The sequence below is a fragment of the Phoenix dactylifera genome, unplaced genomic scaffold (assembly GCF_009389715.1).
Source record: "Phoenix dactylifera cultivar Barhee BC4 unplaced genomic scaffold, palm_55x_up_171113_PBpolish2nd_filt_p 000243F, whole genome shotgun sequence".
In the NCBI taxonomy this organism is placed as follows: Eukaryota; Viridiplantae; Streptophyta; class Magnoliopsida; order Arecales; family Arecaceae; genus Phoenix; species Phoenix dactylifera.
In genome coordinates this window covers 313,377-335,138 of record NW_024067740.1, presented here as the reverse complement: position 1 = coordinate 335,138, position 21,762 = coordinate 313,377, and the positions used below count along the sequence as shown (strand labels likewise).

Sequence of the window (21,762 nt, the reverse complement as noted above, 5' to 3'; positions counted from 1 at the left end):
ACCTACGCCCTCCTGCGTGGCCGTACATTACAACACCACCTTGCCACGCTTCGATAGCTGGCCTTCGATAGCCAAAGGACGGCGCCATGACTACTCCAGCCATATCCTGCTGTAACTGTCAACACCTTACCGTCTTCAAGAACGGACAGCACCACACGCCACCAGCCAGCCTTAGCTGTGCGCCATTCAGCTCAAAGCCACACCCCCTCATGATGAGGGCGGACGGTGCCTCTGCCACCTGGGCCTCTCCACCGAAACTATAAATAACCCGGACAGGTAACTTCTAGGAAACTCTTAGCTGGACCAAATTTACCCCTCTAACTTGATCGTCGGAGGGCCTTCACCGAAAACACCAGTGAGGCTTTGTGCAGGTCTGCCGCCATCGCGCTGAATGTGGCTCCCGTCTTCTTCTTTCATCAACCAGCGGCTCCCTCGACTCCAGCAGCGTGGTCACCCTCAGGCCAAATTTGAACCACAACACAATATATTCTTAATAGTTATAAATTGAATAATATGTATATGGATGAAATTATAATTGTGTCCTTTATTTATTATTGATAAATGGACTTCAAAAAAAAATTGAAATATAAGAAAGATGATATTTCTTTTGCAGATTTGACTAACTATTTTAGCATCGAGTAGCAATATCACATACTAGATAAAAACAAGGAGCAAAATGCTCGTGATACCAAAATCCATATGGTGGAGGAAAATCGGTTAAACAAACCCACAAATAAAAGAGCCTATCAATTTGCCACTACTTACAAGAACAAAAAGAAGAAGAAAACTGCATGCTTTTATTATAGAAAACCTGGACATTACAAGATAGAATGTCATCTTCTCAAAAAGAAGCAGCAGCAAAGAACAACTTTGTTGCAATTATAACAGACATCGATGTTCTTAAAGATGATAGAGCTTGGTGGATTCAGTCTGGCGCAACCAAACACATGCAAGGACAAAAATCTATTCAAAAAGTATGAACGGCTAGAAGATGAAAGTATTCTATATATGGAAAACTCGTCCATTACACAAGTCAATAGAAAAGAAACCATAGAACCTAAATTCACTTTTGAAAACAAAAAATACTTGCTCTTAATGATGCCTATTATGTACCAAAATGTAGGAAAAATCTTATGTCTGATAATTTATTCTATCCAAAGGTGAAATCTCTGCAGGGAAAGACTATTTATGAGGGCATGTTCAAGCCTAATATTAACAAGAATAAAGTTTCTTGTGCTTATATTGTTAAATCTTCTTATTTGTGACATCAAAAATTTAATCAAATTGTGCTTACTAATGGGTATAGAATAAATAAATCTGATAAATATGTATAAATAAAATTTAATAATAAAAAAATGCTATTATTTGTTTGCATGTAAATGATATGCTAATTTTTAGTACCGATTTAGAAACTCAGCCATGGTTTACAAGCTAGAAACTCACCCATGGTTTACAAGCTGAGCAGGCCCTTGCACACATTTATCAAGATCACTCAAAACTAGGTTTAAATATACAGCACATAGTTTACATTACTTACCATTTTTTAACACACAATTAACAGGTTGAGAAAGCATGGGCAAACTTTCCACTACAAGCATCATATGCATTTATCAGCCAACAAAATATAAAAAATAAGGAAAAAGAAATATGTAATATTTGATTGTCCGATGCTGTCGCAATAGGGAACATAGCTTGGTGCAATAGTAAAATGCTTGGGCTAACAGGCACAATCATATAGATTTGAGTCCTTTATCAGTCACTTTGTGCAAAAAAAGCTGAAGATTAGTCTAACAGTCATACAGGACATTCTTCTATGACATGTCAAGCAGTAAGATCTGCATTTCTGAATACTTTGTTTGAGGGGAAAAACATCAACATTCTGACCAAGGATTACAATATGGCAGAAGAGATTAGCATTCAGTTTTTCTTGGTCAGCAGGACACGGCAGCGATATTCCCCAAGAGCCCATATTGGAAATATATTTCGATACTGTGAATAACTAATCATGCAGTTTCTGTTGAAGACTCCCATAATTTCCTGTAAAAAACAGAAACGTAAACAAAGGCAAGCATTAAGGGGAAAAAACCAGACGCGCGTAAACAAAGGCAAGCATTAGGAAAAGAAAGTACCCAATATTTAGAAATTTTAATGTGCATATCCATATAATGCACATAACACAAGATGCACCATTTTGTGCCCCTATTGTTTCCTACTTGGAGTTCAGCAAAAGGAATCCTCCTTTCAGCTTACTAGGAGTATTAGAGCAAGTCAGGTCAAGTTACCTTTTTCTATTGAGATCTATTTTGTTAATTTTGACTATGTTGGGGCATCATAAAAGAAAACAAAAATGAAGATGAAAATCAGCACAGGACAATGTAACGTAGGAAAAATATAATCTGATTTGGCATTGAACTTATCAGTCATTATATGAAGAAAGAGAGAAATCTCTCCTGATTCCTGAAAGCCTTTCAATGGACAAAATAAACTTGCTGATAATAATGGATGATCTAAAGTAGATGATATATATTATTTTCTCTTGAAAATCCATAACGTTAGAAATAGTCTACATTTTTCAGGTTTTCTTATAAATTGTCTGACATGTGCAAAACTATGAGCTCTTTTTCAAGCTGTAAGTCAAGCTTCAACAAATCATGGGTTAGAGTGGCATTTCATAGTTTGCTGAAATTAGTTGTGACCTACTTGTTGTGGAAACTCGCCACTCTCCATTTGCATATTAATCAACACCTTTGCTGCTCGGCGCAAAGGTTCTGGGTCTCTCTCAGCCTGTTCCAGATATAACACAACAAATTTACACGTTAGAGGCAATTTGACTAGTCATCTCAGAAATAAAATTTTCAACCATCTAGAAATTTTTTAATTATTTTTTGAATGTGCTTATTGATAGCATCTAATATTCATAGCCCATTTCGGAGTTTCTTCTTCCTTTTGTTTCAAGAGCTTGAATAGAAGCTTTATCAAATGATTACGTTGACGGTGCCAAAACATGAAAAATCCAATGAATTTTGTTTGCCAGAGGTTAATTAAGAAACCTCCTTTTATAAATTTGAAATATTCAAATCAAACTAAACTTCAATTCATACAATTGTTAGCTTCGATTCATTGAGATACAAGAGATTAGTAATACATTAATATCACAGACAATGATGAAGAGATTTTCCACCCTAGCAGTTAATTGAATAACCTCCTCTTGATTTGCCAACAGCTGTTCGCTCAGCTGGTTGGCACCCTTCTCTCTGAATGAGAGGTCTTGGGTTCAAACCTACTGCTTTGCCCAAGATGGGTCTAGAGAAGGAAGAGCCTGTATCAACATCCGTGCAATCACACGTCATAACAAAATCCTTTGTAAATAATTTGTTTTGTACTAAACCACAAAAGTCTCCAACAAATAACGTGCAACATCATTTCTAAGGATGTGAAGAATTTTGTTAGAGGGAGGACATGTTGTTAGAATTTTCTTTGGTATGCTAATGATCTCGTGATCCTATCAGAGGCCCAAGGTATCTTGCCATGGAAAAAGCCTCTAATTCAAAGGCTACCATTACAATTTATAGATAGACCATTTAGTAATTCAGTCTCAAGATCAAGGTACACGGTACTGTACTAAACCAGACGGTACGGGGCATCCATACTGTACTGGTTCGGAACCGATATATGGTACGAAAGATATACCGACACTCGGTATGCCGAGCTGACCCCGTACCATACTATACAGACAGTGACAGTGTGGCAAAGGGGCCCAATACCGAGATGGTGTACCTTGCCCAAGATTCTAGTTAATATCAACTTATTGCAACAAATTGTAGTAACTTATTTCATTGACTTGATTCACACCCAACTTAGGCTTCATGGTTTACTCTTTCTATTAAATTAGGTTTGCCTGAAGCAAAACGAGAGTATTCATAATCTCAAATATTGATTTAGTATAAAAACAAACCTAAATTTTGGTTGCTACAAAGTTTAGTTTGGATTCATTAAAATGCAATAGAGCAGTTATACATTGACTATTTAGAAGAAAGAATGAAAATCATGAAGAGATGTAGTACATATGGTAATTGATTGAAATATCTGCTACAAATATCTTGAAATTGCTTATTTCATATTAGATCATACTTTATTATGAATATTTTGTTACTTCTTTCATACTAATTTACAATATGATAGCAACTTAGCAAATTAGGTAAAACACAGGTGTGAATATCATTCAAAGGATATGAAGAATCATGTTGGGTGGAAAACATGGCTCGGAAAGTTCTATTTTTTATGTTAGTGGTCTGATAGTTCTATCAGAGGACCATAATAAAAGCACCAATATGAAGATTATTTGATATAAACAACATCTTCATTCCAATAGCCACCATCACTAGATATAGCCAGGCTAGTAATTGAGTCTCAAGATCTGATTCTATAGAATTCATGTAAATATTCTCGAAAGAGAGTTTTCTTTCTATATATATCAACGGGTTTGTGAATAGCTGGACAAGTAGTCAAAGAAAATGACGTTAAATAGCATTTGGAGCATGGCCGGTGGAACCGTCTCGAACCACATGGTTTGGGGCGTCCTGAGCCGTACCGGTGGTGGATCGGGACGGTTCCGGCAACCAAACCAAGACGCCGTCGCTGGAGGGAGAGAAGGAGAAGGAAAAAAGAGGAGAGAGAGAGAGCGAGGGAGGGAGGGAGAGGGAGAGGAAGGAAGAGAGGCCGGCCAAACCGAGACACTGTCGTCGGAGGGGAAGGAGAAGGAAAAAAGAGGAAGAGAGAGAGGGGGGAGGGAGGGAGAGGGAGAGGGAGGAAGAGAGGCCCGCGCAGGGCCGGTCGGCAGAGGCCGGGAAGATGCGGAGGTGAGGCTCCGCCTCTGGTCCTCTGTTTCGTTCGAAGCAGGGGCCCCTTTTATTTTTGCAGATTTTAAGTTGAAGTCGGCAAACCGATTGTCGACTTCACTTAATTTTTAATTTTTTTTTTTTAATCTTGCGATATTTAAGTGAACTTGGCAAACGATTTGCCAACTTCGCTTAAAAATCACAAAATTTTTTAGCATCCGGGTCCTAGTTTTGTTCGAAACAGGGACCCGATCGCGACCTCCGCCTCCTGCATAGGCGTCGGTCCTCCCCCGGCCACCTCTCCCTCCCTCTCTCACTTCTCTCTCTTTTTCTCTCTCCCGTTCACTCTCCCCTGCCTCCTCTGCTGTGTCGGTATATGTCCGGCACGGCACGGCGCGGGCCCGTACCGACTCGTTTCGCCGGACAACTGGTATGTTGCCCAGTACCGATACAACAGACTGTGATTTGGAGATAAATCAGATAAATAGAATCATACAATGCATAACCTCTATTGATGAATTGTAGTTCTTAGTCTTGCTATATCAACATTTCTCAGATAGACATAGGCAAATACAACAGAATTAATTACATTGCCCACTGCTGCCAACAGTATCAGCATTATAAAATGACCTTACATTTTCAATATTAAAAAGAGATAAAATATATGCAGCATACTTCAGATGAGCATGATAAGGAAATTTCAACATCTTCCAGAGCAAGACACTCTTCAGAAGTAGAACATGCATCAAATCAACAATGAAGGCCTGAATGGTTTATAAATCAAAATCTCTCTGACTGATTGTCAGGTATATAGTATAATTTAGGTTGAATTTGAAGTTGAAAAGTCATTGATAAACCCATATGAACCCTATTAATAGCATAAAAAATTGTTGTTTTAAGCATCAGACATACCTCATCAAGTCACCTTCCACAGTCATCTTCTGGTTATTTTCAGTACATTTTGATGGAAGAACTGATTCCAATATCCATCTCATAGTGGCTAAGAAGTTGAAATCTCTGGGCTTTAGTTTGAAACTTCACTTTATTTAAGGTACCTTAGATCCTTGTACAACAAGATGGCTAATCTCAACATCACTATTTCATTCCATTTGGGTGATTTTTTATTTCCTCCAGAAATATCTGGAAATATGCGATGACACAACATCCATATAATTGGTCTTAAAGATCTCAAAGCATAATTACTAAAAAATCAATGTTTTAAAATCCAGTACCAAACTTTGTACCATCTTTCCATTTCGAACTGTATGATACAGGTATTGTACCAGTATAGACAGTACATATTGAAACTGATAGTGTCAAAAATAATGAAAAAAAATTGGTACACGTCAATAAGGTCGGTATAATACCATCAATATGCAACAATATGGTTGGTACAAACTGGTATACAAGGTTTTTGCATCTCGACACCTGTACAAGTACCGATTTCATATAACTGCTCCATTTGGAAGGTCCTAATTGTCTAATGAGTTATTGTGAAATCTAATCCTAACAAGTCCATGTTGGGAGTGGACATCACTTAATGGAATTAAGAGATGTTCTGTGTCTGATATGGCAATCAGAATATTTAAGATGTTGGTTAAGGAAATTAATATTTGAAAAAATGGAAACACAACATTATAACTAATCATCAACAGCATCAGTATGAACACAGTATATCTTGGACATAAGTAATTATCAACATTATAAGTAATCATCAACAGCAAAAGTAATCTGAGACATAACTGCATCGATATGTATCCTATTATTTTCAGTGCATAATTTAATATTGAACACTACTAAGCCAAGACATATCAAGGCACATCTCCGTCATACTCATGCCTATTGTATCTTTTGTCACATTCAGATATTTAAACAAACATGGCACATTTTGACATGACTTTAATGTGTCATCATGACAAATCAATAATCATGAATATTAATCAGTTCATAAAAAACGGACCTGTCCAGCATCAATTAGAGCTAACATGGCCCATGCAGTGTTCACTGCATGACATCGGTTGCCCTCAAGATTTGAATACACCTGTTTATGAGAAAAAAGTTAAGTTTCCAAAATGAATGATTCAAGAGAGCCAAATCACAGATTATTATTGACATTATTTGAAGCAGAAATAAGTATATACTCAGAGGCTAAATCCAACCAGATTGGCATAAAAAATTCATGAGATAGCGACTGGCAAACCAACTGTTTGTTGTAGAAAATTTAGTAAAAACACTATAATTGCATTGTAGGATAATTAAGCTTGCATCATGAAGAGGACTTGATAACTTTATTGCACGCAAAACAGGTAGACATGCAAACTCTAACTTTATTGAATTGTAGGATAATTAAGGTCATAGCAAAATAGTTTAGAAAATTGGAAAAGTAAACCGAGCTTCAAGCTTTTGACCCACTAAGTTTTATCAAAGAAATGAACGTTTCCTCACAACTGAAGTCTTGAGAAGGCAGTTCCATTGGAAGAGCTTAAGCTTTTCAGCATCCTTTCGAGGATCCCTAAATGATAGGACATTCTAGATATTTCTTGCACAAAGACTAGGAAAATTTAAGCAGGAGAAGATTAGAAGATTGTGCGGAAAGGCCTCCAAGTTTTCCGCGGATTGAATACTTGGCACTTAGCTGTAACCCACCACTCTTGCACACAAGGACTGCTGAGGTATCAATATCACTCATAACCCGTTAGCACGAGAGTTTCCTACTCATTCAACACCTATTCTATCTGTACTTTTGTGTATGAGAATGGCTGATGCTTTAGCTTGATAAGAGGGTCGTGCAGAAAGTCCTAAACTGTGAGGGGAAGGCCAATTCACGAACAAAGGGGTGTAGGCAAGTGCTACAATGACTTTGGTCATGAGGAAAAGCTAAATAAAAGATACCAAGGCCAAAGTCTTAATTGAGACCCATACGTTGACTTGCTTAAATGTATTTCCCTTATCATTCTTGCTTTACCATCCTCAGTAGATGAAATAAGCTAGTGAGAACACATTTAACAGAAACAGCTCATATAAAGCTGGAAGTCAGATTGGCAAGTTACTCGAAAATAAGAAAAAGAAGGTGACACTACATAGGAATAACATTTTTGGAACTAAAAAGAAAGATAAAGTAGGAGAACAGAACTATCCTTAGGGGCCTTTACAACACCAAAGTTCAATAAGGATTTTCTAATATAACACTCACTTAAAAGCATAAACTGATATGCAAATTATCAACCTGCATACAAAAGATAGCAAGAGACAAGAAGAGGAAATGGGTGGGTGTTAAGATGATGCCTGTTAGAAAAGCAACTTATGAGTTACAAGAGAATGTGAAGAAAAGGAAAAAAAATCTCTGAAAGGAATTCTGATGTGCCCAACAAGAATTAACAATGTCTAGTTCCATGAAGCTTCTGACATGAAAATCTCTTATAATCTGAACATGCAAACATAGGATAAGTCATATGATCATGGAACAGGAGGAATATCAAAATCTAAATTTTACTTATTTAGTCAGTGTAACATCATCTTGCAGTTTGGATACAGCTCTTCCATGCAGGTGCAGAGGAGAGGTAGATTAACTGTAATACCATTAATGCTGCATGATAAGAAGTCTGTTCAACTGTCACTATAACAACACAAATAGAGCATTGGCCTATCAGTTCACCAAGTTCACCAAGCAGAAAGGCTTTCACAGCAAAATTGGGAAAGTATATGATGTTGGCATAACATATACTGTTTTTTTGAAGTCAGGCAAACTACCAAGATTATCAGATTCTCCCACCAAAGAACTATAAAATGCCAAATTTATTAGTGAAGTAAAGTTCAACATTTGAAACTCCTCTGTATACATGATGGAGAAAAGAAATATAAACTCAAACATTTGCATTAGACTGTCTTAATTCTGTTCAAAAAATTCAACCGGATAACTTATGTTTCCCTTTTAAAATCAGGAACTTCTCAGCTATAAATTAATGTGGATATAACATATAGAAAAGTTTCATTCAAAAAAGTGGAAGAAGCAACACCAATATCTGTGTTGACATACTATAATATGGCAGATTCCTGCACAAGAATGAAAATAAAAAAATAAAAAAATCTGGAGTACATCTTGTTGGAATAATTACTTTGTTTTGACATGAAAGATAGCTCTCTCCCCAACCACCTGATGCCAGTTGTTTTGACAACAGAAATTGACATGCTTTACGGATGCAAGGGCTGTTCTGGTAGGTCCTTCCAGCAACAATTAATCCCTCTACTCCAAACCATGTGCCATATGTGAAGCAAACGGCCCAAGAGCCATACCTGCAGAAAAATAACGTTAGCAGGCAACCCAACTCAAAAAATTAATGAATTTTAAGCTGTCTTTTAACAAAATTGGAAGCATTATTGTGGGCTGTCACGGATGAGGTAGCAAGGCAGATATATGTGCAGGTGATGGTGCCATGAGACAGAATTTTGATGCGAATAGGAGGCACTATGGACAAACCATGATCCATCAGGTTGCTGAATCATTTCAATGAAATTAGATGCTTTTCTAATGCAATTTTCTATATCATCTCTGCGATGTCCAGGGTATAATTTTTTAAATGATGACAGTGCCTGTATTGCAGCTGAAGTACATTCAACATATCTGCATAACAACCATATCTTGTTAAATATTGTCTGAAGAATAGTAATAGAGAAAAAAGACTCTTCTAAAAGAACCTAAGTATTGGAATCTTACGGATAATCGATAACAATGTCCCCAAAAGTTTCAGCAGGATTGATAATCTAATTAGAAAAAAGAAACATTTCAGTGTACATCTCAAGCATGTTGCAAGAAGAAAAGATGAGCAAATAACAAATTGCTAGAAGCAATAATGTGCTTAGCTAACCTAGAAAGTGTAACTTCAAGGGCCACCCGAGGCTCTCAAGTTAGTTGACAAAAGGATTTTGTGCTCCAGTATCTAGTTCAAATTTCAATAATTCTTTTAAAAGAAACTGAGCTTCATGTTACATGGATACAGTCTTCACTATTATGAATGTAGTTCCTCAAAGTATCCTTCCTTATGGGGATATTTTATGAAATCCCTCTATGTGATGTAGAGTATCATCCATGCAACAGTTTTTAGAATAAAAATATTAGTTAATTTAATAGTTGAATTTGCTAATTGGTGCTTTCTTTATGTTCCAGCAGAAAAGTATGGGACAAAAATTCAAACTTTTTTTCTTTATATTCAAGATTTTTAGAACATGGCCAATCTCTTTCCAGGAAGATACATCTCATGAACAAGGAGTGACTTTCCAATTCCAGTTCTATCAAAGATTGACCCTAAGTTCTCAGTCACCCAAGAATGATTTGGATTTCTAGAATGTAATCTGTGGATTTAAGTAGAGAATAAAAAAAATTCAAGAAAAGTGAATAACTAAACAAGGAGGTGCTTATTAAGATATCACAGAGGAAATTTTGGTGACTGTTAGTGGTCGAAAATTTTAAGGGGTAAGTTTTAATGTATTTTCAAGAGCATGGACATAAATTAGAGGGGCACACATAAAGCCAAAGGTACTTGAGTGAAATATGAATAGTAACTTTTTTGTAACATAGTTGAGGTATATGCTGGCTGCTTCTTTATTGTTAAGGACAGACATGAGGTTAGGTCCACTGCTCAAGAACTATAATGCTTGAGAAACCAAGAGAGGTTAACCAAAATCAGAAAGTGATTGAGAAGAATGAAAATGGGTGGATGATTAAACAGAAAAAGATACCTATTGCTTCCAGCAGCTATAATGAAGAATTGAATGGAAATACTAGAAATAGGTAGGCGGTAATTTGGAATTAAAAATTTGATTGTGTTGGCATACTATGTGATGAAATTGCCTGGCATTGATATCCTAGTCATCAAGGGGGAACCAATTTCCAGAAAAGTGTTTTCGTAAGTGAGCAAAAGTGATGTGATTTGTACAATTTTAATAATTCAATTGTTAAAGAATTCAAGTATAATCACGAAAAAGAAAATATAATATGTATATACTACCATGGAGGCTCTGCCAGTGCATAGATCTCCATTCACCACATGGACACCCATATTAATAATGTTATTAATAGAGCTTTTTATTTTGGATAATAAAGCTCTTATTTAATACAGTTTTTTTTATCAAAATATAAAAATATAATATCATTAATAAGAAACTTATGAGCTTATTAAACTGTATTAAATAAAGAACCTTTCAATAGTACTACTAAATTAATGTAGAAATTAATGACATTATTAATAATGATATTTGCGTAATGTATGATAATATTAATGAAAAACACTTTTTCTTAGTATTGTATCTTGCTCATATCCCGAACGGATCATTATATTAAAATAATATTTCATTAATTTCTATTATATTTTTATGATCATGATCTTACTTAAAAGTAAAAGCTGACTCACCAATGATCCCGCCATATTGCATTTAAATATCCCCTAGATGCAATACTTTTCTATGTCTTATTATATGTAGGTCCGATCATGATCTTATTATTTTAGAATTATATATTATTTTACCATATCGACAAATATACACATATTATTAAAATTTTGTATAGTGAGAGTATATCATAATACTAATATCAAAAAAATTATTTTAAATAGCATGAAACAAGATCAAAGCTTAGCAACAATATTAATAATATTAGTATTAGTATTATTGGTAAGAAACACTTACTAAAATGAAAGAAAAACCATATTAAATTGTCATAGTCCTGTCTATATTATGATATAGATTTTGTGATATGCAAAATAAGATTAATATATACTCAGTATTAGCACACTGATAATAATCTGTGTTGATACTCAATGAGGCTCAGCTTATAAGTAGGCCTCTTATTAATATGATTCTTTATTTTTCAAAATAATATGTTTCTCTAAGAACTGTTATAATATCGTAATGGCACCATGATGGTTTTGACAAACCTACATCATGTTTTAAATATAATTTATTACACTTCTATATTGCATTTTAATAACAAATTGAAAAATGATAAAAAAAATCTTACCCTACGCCACTAAATGTTTATCATTCTAGTAGTCAAGCCAATAATAACGGAAAATTGCTGCAGAAAGCATCACGTATGTGTAATCAACAATCTCTACCTTAACTGATAACAAACAACACAGCTTACACAAAAGCAGAATCTCACTTTCATAACTAATTCATGGTTGTCCAAATCACTTTCATAATTCATCTCCATTAAGGGTGCCCTTGATTTGCACCATCCCATTTGGATAAATATCGCTGGTCTTCTTGTTGGATGCAACGCCACCCTTGGCACCTCTATGCTTTTATAATTAACGATATCATCTATCCTTCATAAATTCTTGAAGCTCACTTGTTCTGTACTTTTTGCAAGGAGGACTTCATGTGATTTTGTTCAAACCACGAGTTTATGGTTCATAGGGAATTCATGAAATCACCGGAATAACAAAATTTCAATAGTTCACCTTCATTATCTAGGTAGACAAATAAGCATAATTGAAGACTCAAACATATTCATAGACTGACGCCACAAAGAGTGTATTTAAAACAAAACTAATTGACAGACTCTGCGCAAGAAACTGGTCAAAACAACATCGGGAAAATGTTTCTAGACTATTAAACAACCTCATACAACAAGTCTGGGTTCAGCAAGAAACTGCATTTGTTATCAATAGAATCGAGCTCAATCTGGAATTGCCATGTAGCTTGAGGATCAATGTGCCTACTGTTTTAAGACATTGTCAAAGAGATTTTGGATTTGCAGCAGTAGTGGAACAAACTATGAAATTTACAAATTCATTCGATTATCTTAATAAAAACATGAAGCTTTCTAATATTTTCTCCAAAAAGTAACATCATAAGTACGGCCTGCCTTTATCTGGAGATGCTATCTAGAGTATCAAAAGTACTAGCTTCAAAAAGATACCTGAAAAAGGAAAAGACCTCACAAACTTGACTATAAAATTAAGGACGCTTTCTTATTCACTGGTTGCATAGATACAAGAGGAAGACATGCACATGCGCAAGGTAAATACTTTTATCTGAATAAATTTCCAAGAAGCTGAAAAGGAATTAGGGGATTATACACAAATACATCTTCTCAGTACAAAAATAAGTAAAGATAAAAATGCTATGGAGGAACTGTAAACAAGGAAATATACATTTACAAGTACTCACCTCCAACCAAGCATAGGATCTTGTAAGCTCATAAGTTGCAAAACCACCATCTCTGTTCTACAAAGAGAACAACAAAGGATAACACAAAAAAACCAGGGTTTTGTTGCATATAGTAAAAGACTAGCAGATATGCACAAATATTAACGAAAGCCTCAAGTAGAAAATACTAGTAAAATAAACAATGTTTATGAGAACAAGCATTGACAGGCTCAGAAGGGCCTCAGAGAAGGCATGCCTTGGCTCATTCCCAGCCCAGGGCCAAAAAGGCATGCATAATAAGGCGGTCACAGTTCATATACTATTGAGTTTGATGGTGCTTCAGCTCAAGAGGTTTCCAAGCCTTATGCAGGCCAGGATTTGGCCTAACCCAACTTGCATGCATCGCAAGCAACACAAATGCACAGGCATGCATGTATGCGAGCATAGATGATGTAGTCTCAAGACTCCATGTTATACTTAGTTTATGTTTTTTGTTGTTTCTGTGTTTTCCATCCAAAGCCATGTTTAAGCTTGGATTTTCAATCGAGCCATGTACTAGTACTGCCAAGCAAAAAGGATCCACCTAGGTGTGATAGAAAACCTAACCCAACTCCAAACCACCACACTTAATTGTTTGAGCCTTAGCAATTCTTCAATGCCCACAGTCATCACTCATCTCTAAGAATGGAGGAGGATGGATGATAGTCTTGAAAATAGAATTGTGCATGTATGGAAGGAGGGAAGTTAGAAATCTGCATAAAACAGCACAAAAAAAAACACAGTTCACATGAACAGTAACCTGACCCGTTACTGTTCACGAAACAATAACTCGGCCTATAAAAAGAGAGGACAACAGCCAAAAAGAAAAAAAAGAGAAGAAGAAATCCTAGAAAGGTGAGTGCCCCCGTGGGCAAAGCCCTGAGAGACCCTTTTTCTTCCACTTTCGTCCTGCTTCTTGACCTATTTCTTCTTGGAGCCACCTTCTTGACCCCATCATCCTTCATCTCGATACCTTGGTGAAGCGCGGCCTGAAGATTCTCATTGGATTGGAAGGACCAAACTCGCAAAAGTAATTATCCAACTAATTCTATCACCATCTTTTGCCTAGCCCACATTTCTTCGTCCATCTATCATTATCTCTACCCATCATCATTACCACCATTGTCATCTATCACATCCTTGATTGGGTCGAGTTTACTGGCAGTATTTTTTTTATTGTTCTATTGTGGTTATTTTCAGTTTGTTGCACTAGTTATATTTCATTGATTAGGCTTCATTAATAAGATATCTATCATGTTTTGTTTTGCGTTCGCATACCTCTATGACAATTTTTTGGGATGATGAGTATTTGCTGAAGTATCTAATCAATCGCACCATTATTATGAAATCAATCTACATCTGTAGTAATCGATTATAGGTTGCACCAAAGTGGTATCAGAGCAAATAGATCCTATATATCTAGAAATCTTTATTATTGTGTTTGCAACATAATATTCAATTTTTTTGCATTTGAAATTCTGAGAATTAAATTTCTGCACTTCAAAATAGAGAAATATATTTTTTGAATTAAAAAAAATAGTCAATTATATTTTCTGCATTTAAAACTATAGAAATTTTAATTTTTGGAGTTAAAAATACAGAAAAATTAGTTTCTGCATTTAAAAAAAAATCTGCATTTATTTCCTCATTAAAAAAAAATATTTCTGCATTAAAATATTAATTTTTGTATTAAAATATTTATTTTCGGCATAAAAAATAAAAAAATCCAAAAAAAATTCTGAAAAAAAATTCTGTTTTGCCTCCATAACATTAGAAGCACCTCCGAAACAGTTTTGGGTCGAATCTTAGTCTACAATCATGTCTAATAATTGGCAAGATGCATTTAGAACCCAACAATAAACCTTAGAACAGATTCAACGACAGGTAGAACACCTCTCCAACTTCATGACTAGACTAGAATTGAACATACCTGAGATAGTGAGACCTAGGAGAGAGGAAAACCATCAGGATGAACCAAGACGTAGAGTCAGACCTCAAGGTAGACAAAGAGTCCATCAGAGGGTAGTCGAGAGTAGTGAATCAGATGAGAGAAAATGAATTAGATGACCGACCACCACATAGAGAACCCCCTCGTGCCAGACGTTGGGATGATGGCATTAAGCTTGATGTTGGAAATTGAGGGGCGTTTCCAACCAGATGCTTTTCTTGATTGGGTCGACAAAATCGACCAATATTTTGATTGGAAGAAAATTCCTGAGGATAAAGAGGTCAAATTTGTGACCCTCAAATTAAAGGGACATGCACTGGTTTGGTGGAAGCAACTCCATGAATGAAGAGTTCAGCAAGATAAGGATAAGATCCGTATCTGGAGTAAAATGAAGGAGAAGTTGAGGAAGCGATTTGTCCCATTGGATTATCGCCAAAACCTCTACTTAAAATTTCAAAACCTCCGACAAGGGACTAGGACCGTGGATGAGTACACCGAGGAGTTCTATGAGCTCCAAGCAAGAAACGGCCTTAGTGAGGACCCCATTCATGTTGCTAGTAGATATATCAATGGCTTGAGACAAGACATCCTGGACCAAGTGGAGATGTTCGATATCTTGAGTATTGATGATGCCCATCGCCGTGCACTGAGAGTGGAAGCACAACAAAGGCGAACTAGTGGTCGAAAGTGGGACTCAAACAGAAACTCTATTGCCCAAGGAAAGAGTCAGTTCGGAAACAAGGCAATAAGTTCTCAGAACCCTACCAAGACCACAATTGTCCTAAAACCCAATTCTAACAATGAATTATGGGACAAGGGCTGTGGGCACAAGTGTGGCGTTTCCAAAGCAAGAAATGTAAGAAACTGCAGTGAAAACAGTGCAGGGGCCGACTCATGCAGATCTGGGGTTGACCCCTGAAGAACTAGGGCCGACTCATGCTGATCAGGGTCGACCCCTGCAGAGCTGGGGCAGGGGCCGACTCATGCTGATCGAGGGTCGACCCCTGCAGAGCTGGGGCTGACTCATGCTGTTAAAAGGTCGACCCCATGCCTATTTCAAATTTAGGTAGAAACGGAATTTGGTCTTCTACCTGCTTGAGACTCAAGTAATTTAGATCTTGAGGGGGCTAACCATTATTGGGCTAGGTTTAGGCTCACAGGGAGAGAGAGCATGCAAGTTATGGGTGTACATGGGCTTGGGTTGAGTGCTTTCTCATGTGGTTTAGCCTAGGAAAGTTTTTGGGTTTGGGTCATAATTGACCATATATATATACACTCACGTATTTTGTGTATAGGTGGAATGAAATCAGATGAAACTCCTTTCTCCCTGAAAATCCTATTCCTCTCTTCTCTTCCTCTCATGCACGTAAGCCGCCATCTTTAAGAACCCTAGGGCACGCAGCTATCAAAGAAGAAGAGCCTATTTCCGTTTGGCTCTTGTTCTCCTCCACCATCAAAGAACCAGTGATCCATGCCTCTAGCAGCCAAGAAAACATCCCAGGTGCTGTGGTTTGAGGCGGTTCATCTTCCCACGATTGGGATCAGATACTTCTATATCTCCCCTACAATTGGTATCAGATCCATTGGCTGGTGATTCGGTGGAGGAAAGATCAAAATCTGCGGGTAAGATTTCAAAATAGAATTTCTGCATTGTTTGATTTCTGTTTTGTGGTATGGCATCTAGCAATCTAAAGGTAGACTTTGAGAAGTTTGATGGCAAGGAAAACTTCACCCTATGGCAGCACAGGATGAAGGATTTGCTGGTACAGCAAAGGATCTACAAGGTCTTGGTAAGAAAAAGATCGAAAAAGATCAATGTTGAGGATTGGGAGGAGTTAGAGGAGATAGCCTTTAGCAGCATTAGGATGTGCTTGGCTGATCAAGTTCTACCTGAGATTTGCACAGAAACCACGGCCAAGGGGCTTTGGGAGAAGTTAGAAAACACATACATGGGCAAGAACATGACAAACAAACTGTGGTTGAAGAAACAGTTGTACAGTTTGCGGATGCCGGAAGAAGGAGATCTGATTTCTCATATTCAGAAGTTCAATCAAATTTGCTCGGAGGTTATGAGCCTTGATGTGAAGATTGAGGAAGAAGATAGAACCCTTCTACTGTTAGAAGTATGCCCTAAAAGCCAATGTGGCTGACACATATTTGTAATCTGGGGCATAATTTTGTAATTTGACTCTTATTGATAAATAAGATTGGGCAATTTATTATTCATTCATGTTTTTATGTGTCCATGAATCGTTAAAAAAATTAATAAAATGGTGACACATATTCTCAAGAAGTTGAGAATTTGAGGCATGTGTCATTAGGAATTAATTTCTAAATGCTCCTGATCGATGGATCCATCATAAGGGACGGTGATCGATCCGCTGAGATTAGTGCACAGATCACTTAGTCAGATGGATGAGTCTCGAGTCCACAGTGTAGAGACACTGGAGTGATTGTGCAAGTACTTGTTAGAGACAAAGTACTGAGCGTGACTAAAAAAAGTAGTCACATGGATGTCTATCCACTTATCAGTGACATACTTATGCTGCAGTTGTATGAATGGTCCTTTGACCTGCAATGCCTCAGCTATTCACTATGAGGTTGCTGTAGTTTGACGAGCATGTAAACTTGGATCCTAGCCATTCGAATCCTTGTAGTGCGGATTGGCTTCAGTAGGTTCATTTTGGAATAGGGTTGCACCGAGATGGGATCTATCGACCTTGATAGATTAGGAGTGATCCTATGTGATTTATGAGACTGAGTTCGATAAATTTCTGGCCAGGTATTTTGGAAAAAGAGTTTTTCATATCTCGAACTGGAAATCGAATAAATTTGATATATGACAGACAATGGGGTTTGACGAGTTATCCATAACCTCCGTCCTGTCGGGATCCATGATAGAGGGGCTGTATCATACGCTAACTGCACCTAGAGGTTCAGACATTCTGTTCTGCTGGGTTGCCACCACATACTGCTCGGTGTCACTAGTGGATTGTGAGACTCGAAGGCATTCACTTGGTGATCAATGAACCCTAAGAGTAGAACTGAAATTGTTTCAGTCCACTGAAAGAAGTTTCAGTGATACTGAAATGGAAATCTCAATGTCTCACTACCAGACAGAATAGAACCTACGAGGTTACACACAGAGAATTTGATTAGTCAGACTATCATAATTGTGATTTGGAATCACAATTGATGTCAATTACCAATATGATTGGTGATTGAATTAACCCACTAAGTATTAATGAGTTAATGGAAGAAGAATTAAGTGGAATTGATTGCAATTGGATTGCAACTAGGCTGATTTGATGAGCCAAATCAAATTAGGTTCGACCCAATTTGAGTTGGGCTCATGATTGGGTCAACCTTGATTAGATCAGGGTATATGCCTTAAGTCGTGTTCATACTATGCAGACTTTAAAGTCCACATGTCATCGTAGGATGAAAATGTATTAAGTCGTGTTCACACCATGCGGACTTTAAAGTCCCCATGGCGTCGTAGGATGCATGGCGACCCATCTAATTCTCCTAATATGATTAGGAGTTAGTCTAAGTCCTAATATGATTAGGAATTGGGCTCATGATTAGGGATTGATCAAGACCTAATGTGATTAGGACTTGATCATGGCGCCATGAAGGGGTTCAAGCCTAATTTAATTAGGCTCTAATCTTTTGATCCAAAGGACACATGTCATGCATTCATTTGAGGCGCCACCTAAGAGGATTCTAATCCTCTCATCATGGCGCCATGGACACTTGGCAAAGATCCAAAGGTGGTGGCAAAGGGAGAGTTTATCTCTTCATAAGATAAGCCTTGGAAAAACCCTAACCACCAACTATAAAGAGGAGGCATTGGAGGCATGTGAGAGCATTGGTCCTTCATCCTCCTCCACGCCTCCTCCCTCCTCCCTCTTCCTCTCCTCCTCTCCCTCGGCGGCAAGGTGAAGGAATTTCTTCTTCCTCTTCCAAGGCGTTGGAAGCTTGAGAAGAGAATCAAGGGAAGAGACTCCACGCCCAAAGAAAGGAGTTCTTTCCTCCACGCCCAAGCCCTCTTCTTCCTCCCTTCTCCACGGCAGCAAAAGGTCCTTTTCTTCCTCTTCTTCCACGGTTGCAAGGAAAGGAAGATCCACAATGAAAGCTTCATCCTTCCTCTTCCTCCATTGCGAGCAAAGTTGAAGAAGAAAGAGTTCTTCTTCAAGGAGGTATGTTGCTGATTTTCTTCCAATCTTTTGATAGTCATGAGAGGTCTTTGCAAGGAACTAGCACTCCGGTAAGATTTGATCTCAGATGATTAAGTCCTCGTGTGGATACCTGTAGAGGTCGGACGCTTGTGCGGCTTCAACAGGAGCCTCCAACGATCATCAGGCTGCGGTGTTTTTCCACCCGCACAAAGTTTGAAGATGAGATCTTCAAATTTTTGTTTCTGATTTTTGTTTCAGTTTATGTGATTCTTAATCAACCTCCTTCAGATCCTAATCTCTCCTCCCTTATGAGTTCAAAGGTATTTTGGATTTGGATCCAGAAAAATTTTTGAACTCTATGATCCGTAGCATGTTCATACGATGACGTCGTCCTGTGCGAGATTCCGCTGCGAACGTCGCATCGCGCGGGGCGTAACTCAACATCTATTGCTATGTTCTCTCCCAGGATCATATGATGGGCTGATCACGACTCTGGTGTATGGGAAGGAAACATTGAACTACGAAGAAGTGATTAGTGTTTTGTGGTCCAATGAGCAAAAGGAAAAGATCTGTAAGGAGGCTTCAAACTCAGAGGTACTTGCTATTAATGAGAGGCAAGAAAAGCCTCGGAAAAGGGTTAAAAAGAAGTCCAGGGGCAGATTGAAGTCTCAGAGAAAGTAGAAGGCTTGGAAGTGCTACAAGTGTCATCAGATAGGACACATAAGGCAGAATTGTCCTTTGCTGAAATCTGAGAAGGAAAAGAATTCTTCCAAGGGTGGTTCGGCTAGCCATGGGGATGCTCACACATCTAAAGACAGTGGAGATGATATCCTGGTTGTTTCAGATGGTCACATGAAGGAAAACAGTCGGTGGATATTGGATTCAGCATGTTCACATCACTACACTTTGCATCGGAAGTGGTTCGATACCTATGAAAAAACCGATGGAGGAAGTGTGAGTTTAGGTGATGATCATCCTTGCAAGATTGCTGGTGTAGGCACCATTAAGGTGAGGATGTATGATGGGATCATCAGAACATTGACCAATGTGAAACATGTCCCGGAGTTGAAGAAAATCTGATTTCATTGGGTTACCTGGAGAAGCATGGGTGTGCTTTTGGAAGCCAACCGGGCAGCGGCTGTTTGAGGATCACCAAGGGAGCTTTGGTGGTGATGAAAGGGAGAAGATTGAGTAATAATCTGTATGAGATGGAGGGCTCAGTTGTGACAGATAGTGCAGAGGTGTTGGCGGCAGCATAGGAGAAGCAGTTGATCTACAAACTGTGGCACTATCGGATGGGTCACATGAGCGACAGGGGGCTCACAAAACTCGGTAAAAGAGGCCTGATTCCAGTAGTGGAAAAGGAGGGGAATGACATATATGAGCCTTGTTTTTATGACAAACAGCATAGAATAAAGTTTGCCAACAGTTTCAAGCGGAGTGAAGGCATACTGGACCTAGTTCACTCGGATGTATGGGGATTGGCTCCTGTTTCGGCCAGAGATGGAGCCAACTATTTTTTGACATTTATTGATGACTTCTCCAGGAAGGTATGGGTGTATCTGATAAGAAAAAAATTAGAGGTGTTTGCCCGGTTCAAATCTTGGAGAGCAGAAGTTGAAAAGAAAACAGGAAAGCCAGTGAAGTGCCTAAGGTCTGACAATGAAAGGGAGTACACTAGCAGCGAATTCAGAAGGTACTGTGAGGAGAATGGGATCAAACGCCATTTCACAGTGAGGATGACTCCCCAGCAGAACGGTGTAGCCGAAAGGATGAACCGAACATTGACAGAGAAGACCAGAAGTCTGAGGCTGCAGGCATCGCTTTCAAAGTCTTTTTGGGGTGATGCGATAACTTTTTCATGTTTTCTTGTTAACAGGTCCCCTAATCGAAAACTTGATGGAGGCATTCCAGAGGAGATCTGGAGTGGGAAGAAGGTGGAGCTTGACTACCTGAAAGTTTTTGGTTGCCCGGCCTATGCACTTGTGGAGGCAACCGAAAGAAGCAAGTTAGACCCGAAGTCACAGAAGATGATCTTCATCGGATATCCACATGGAGTCAAAGGCTACTTGCTGTGGGATCCTCATTCCCAGAAGTGTACCATCAGTAGAGATGCGATCTTTGATGAGGAGAGCATTCTGAAGAAGCCAGGGAGTGCAAATGATGCGGAAAAGGCTGGACAAGACAGCAGTGGACAGCATTCACTAGCAGGTGATGTACCTTCAAATTCTACCTCCAAATGAGTTTCTTTTGAGATGGAATTTGGTAGGCATGTTCCCACATATGTGGAGGATCAGCTAGGAGGGCCATCTGTCCAAGAGGATGTGCTGGTAGAGCCACACAATTCCGGTTTGAAGGACCTTGTAAGGGGAGTGGCACCACACAGGCAGAAACGCATCATCTACAAGCCTGTCAGATATGGCATTGATGAGACCATCTCCTATGCTCTCATCACTGCTAATGAAGATCCATAGACCTTTGAGGAAGCCATGGAAAGTTCAGATCGGGAGTCATGGATGCAGGCCATGATGGAAGAGATGCATGAAAGAGTAGATGCCCTACAAGCCAATCGCAATATGTATTGCGAAAGGTTTTTTCTTTTGATTTG

At 38.2% G+C, this 21,762-nt stretch overlaps 1 protein-coding gene across 4 annotated transcripts in view; it reads right to left on the bottom strand.

Moving 5' to 3' along the window:
- Positions 1-1,625: 1,625 nt before the first annotated feature.
- LOC103720908 (cycloartenol synthase-like) overlaps positions 1,626-21,762 on the bottom strand; it is a 44,647-nt gene continuing 24,510 nt past the window's right edge. For 3 of the 4 annotated variants that reach the window (XM_039117576.1, XM_039117575.1, XM_039117578.1), the window contains 7 exons: positions 13,008-13,064; positions 9,553-9,599; positions 9,316-9,459; positions 8,954-9,131; positions 6,799-6,879; positions 2,701-2,784; positions 1,626-2,037 (listed from right to left, as the gene is read on the bottom strand). In XM_039117576.1, coding sequence (XP_038973504.1) covers positions 1,918-2,037; positions 2,701-2,784; positions 6,799-6,879; positions 8,954-9,131; positions 9,316-9,459; positions 9,553-9,599; positions 13,008-13,064 — 711 coding nt within the window. In that variant the 3' untranslated portion in view covers positions 1,626-1,917. The remainder of the gene's footprint in view (positions 2,038-2,700; positions 2,785-6,798; positions 6,880-8,953; positions 9,132-9,315; positions 9,460-9,552; positions 9,600-13,007; positions 13,065-21,762) is intronic. The other variant, XM_039117577.1, reaches the window with a different exon arrangement.